Source organism: Eimeria acervulina, genomic scaffold (genome assembly GCF_000499425.1).
Source record: "Eimeria acervulina Houghton genomic scaffold, Eah_scaff67, whole genome shotgun sequence".
Taxonomy (NCBI): Eukaryota; Apicomplexa; class Conoidasida; order Eucoccidiorida; family Eimeriidae; genus Eimeria; species Eimeria acervulina.
In genome coordinates this window covers 80,162-82,714 of record NW_013549666.1, presented here as the reverse complement: position 1 = coordinate 82,714, position 2,553 = coordinate 80,162, and the positions used below count along the sequence as shown (strand labels likewise).

General features: G+C 46.3%; 1 protein-coding gene across 1 annotated transcript in view; it reads left to right on the top strand.

The window, feature by feature from the left end:
• EAH_00012250 (pre-mRNA splicing factor 18, putative) overlaps positions 1–1,705 on the top strand; it is a gene marked incomplete at both ends in the record, with an annotated part of 5,195 nt that extends 3,490 nt beyond the window's left edge. Inside the window, 3 exons of the mRNA XM_013394737.1 lie at positions 157–261; positions 416–496; positions 1,474–1,705. Coding sequence (XP_013250191.1) covers positions 157–261; positions 416–496; positions 1,474–1,705 — 418 coding nt within the window. The remainder of the gene's footprint in view (positions 1–156; positions 262–415; positions 497–1,473) is intronic.
• Between the last annotated feature and the right edge of the window lie 848 nt (positions 1,706–2,553).

The following is a 2,553-nucleotide window of genomic DNA, read 5'->3' as shown; positions in this document are numbered from 1 at the left end:
ATATATATATATATATATATACCCATTTATGCATATGTATCCATGCATGAATGCATGCATATGCTTTACATGTATGTGCATATGTGTGCATACATGCAAATGCATTCGCAGCTAAATTTGGATATTCTTGCTGGGCTAGCTGGGGTGTATGTGCAGCTCTGAGGATGAGAAGGCCACGGCTGAGGGGCGGCAGCAGACGGCTTTGCATCGCCAGACGAAGAAGGACTTGAAACCCCTTTTCAAGAAGTTGAAGCAACGAGAGTGGGTATTTTCTGCTGTCTCCTTTCTTCTCCCAATGTGTTGCTTCTCTGTCCTGCTGTTTCTCCGAGTCTGTCTCCAGCCTTCCTCTGCAGGCATGTGTGAGTGTGGGTGGGCCTGCATTTGCGCTTGCATTTTTCTGTGTTGCTTTGTGCAGCCTTGAGGCGGACATTTTGGAGAAATTGTTTAGTATCGTCCAGCTCTGCGATGAGAGAAGATATCGAGACGCCCACGGAGCGTAGGCAGCCGCAAATCCTAACACGCGGCAGATACCCTGCTGCCTCTCCTGCTGTCGCAACTGCTCCCTTAGCAGCGACTGCTCCTGCTGCTGCTGCAACTGCTGCTGCTGCAACTGCTCCTGCTGCTGTACTCGCATGGCTTTTTGTCGAACGATGTGCACTTGTCTATTAACGTTTCCTTTTCTGTTGGGCTGTCCTGGGTTTCCCCACTTTGTCTCCCTTCCTTGGCGGTTTGTTTTTGCCTTCTAATTGTTTTTTGCTTGTTTGTGTAGGAGCTGGCATCTGTTTAGAGTGTCTTTGTAATGAGTTTGTCTTTTGAGTCTTTCATGGCTTCTCGTGTGGCATGCGGTCTTGGTGTGTTTGGGGCTTTGTTGGGTTTGTTGTGGACATCTGATGCCTTAGCATCAGGAGTCCGCGCGTTTGTTGCATTTTTCTCGTCTTGTATTCATGCCACGTTTGTCTTCATGTATTTGTCATCGTATCAGCTGTGTGTACGCTTGATGCATTAAGGGTGATGGGGGGATCCATGCAGGTGTTTGGGTTTGTACTTTTGCATTGCGGTACATGTACAGCTGAAGAACAACTGCGTTTATGTGTATGTGACTCGAGTGTACATACACCGCGCCTGGTGGTTGTTTGTGTGCATCTGCTTTTTCTTTGCACAGATGTATAGGTGTTCCTAAGTGTATCTGTTTCGGTGTACATGCGTTTCAGGTGTACATGTATCGGTGTATCTCCATGCTTTCGAGGTGTATGTGTTTCGGTGTATGCTTCTGCACTTTCGGTGCAAGCGACTGGGTGTATGCATACATGCTTCAGGTGTATATTCTCCGGTGTATGTCTTTGTGCATCTGTTTTTCGGTGTATGTCAACGCCTCTGGTGTATGTATTTCGGTGTATGCTTACTTGTTTCAGGTGAATATAGTTAGGTGTATGTCGACGCGTTTCAGGTATTTATGTTGGGGTGTATGTGCAGGTTCATGTTGCTGGCTATAGGAAATGCTGCGTGGCCAATGGGAGTGACGATGGTGGGGATTCATGAACGTGCTGGCCGTTCAAAGTTGAACACATCGCAGGTGGCGCATATTCTAAATGATGAAACAACCCGAAAGTATATTCAAATGTTCAAACGCCTCATGTCCTTTGCTCAAAGAAAATTCCCCGCAAACCCCTCACAAACCATCCTCCTCTCTGTGCACCACGTCTAGCTGCTGCTACTGCTCTAGGTTCTGCTGCTGCTGCTGCTCTAGGTGCGGCTGTTGCTGCTCATTTGCAGCACCTGGTGCCGCAACAGTCGCCGCCTCACTTTTTGGTGTATCCAGACTCGAATGGGATATTTCGCAGTTTGTAATTTGTTTAATTTGTTTGCGGCATTTATCTGCATGCCCAATCTACAAATATGTTCATTTGTATATACGCCTATATAATGCATGTATATGCATATGTACATATTTGATCCGCACTTTATGTATTTTTTATAATATATGGGCAGGCATGTGGTACAATATATATTTTATATATATTCTACAAAGGCTGTGGTGAAAGCCAGCAAACGAAGCAATGTATGTAGACGCAGCATATTTCCACTGAAACAATTGAAGGAGATGAGGCAGCAAAGGAGCAGCAAACTGCAGTGATGACGCCTGCTACTGTTACCTACGGCAGCTTATTTTTAATGCAAAAATAAACTGCCATGCGTAACAGCAGCGGGCAGAACGAACCTCAACTCCGAAGAGAGAGAGATACAAGGACAGAGACAGAAGGCCAGGCACAGAGACAGGGATACAGAGGCAACAGAGACAGAAACAGAAGGACAGGATAATAGACAGAAACAGATTGAGAGCCAGCCTCAGCTTCGCGTTGGCTGTGGCTGTGTCTTCCTCCTTTTCTGTTCTCTTCGTTTACCTGTCCTTCTCTGCCTCTGTTTCTCGTTGTTTTTATCTGTCTGTCTGTCTGTCTGTCTGTCTGTCTGTCTGTCTGTCTGTCTGTCTGTCTCTCTCTCTCTCTCTCTCTCTCTCTCTCTCTCTCTCTCTCTCTCTCTCTCTGCTATGTTTAT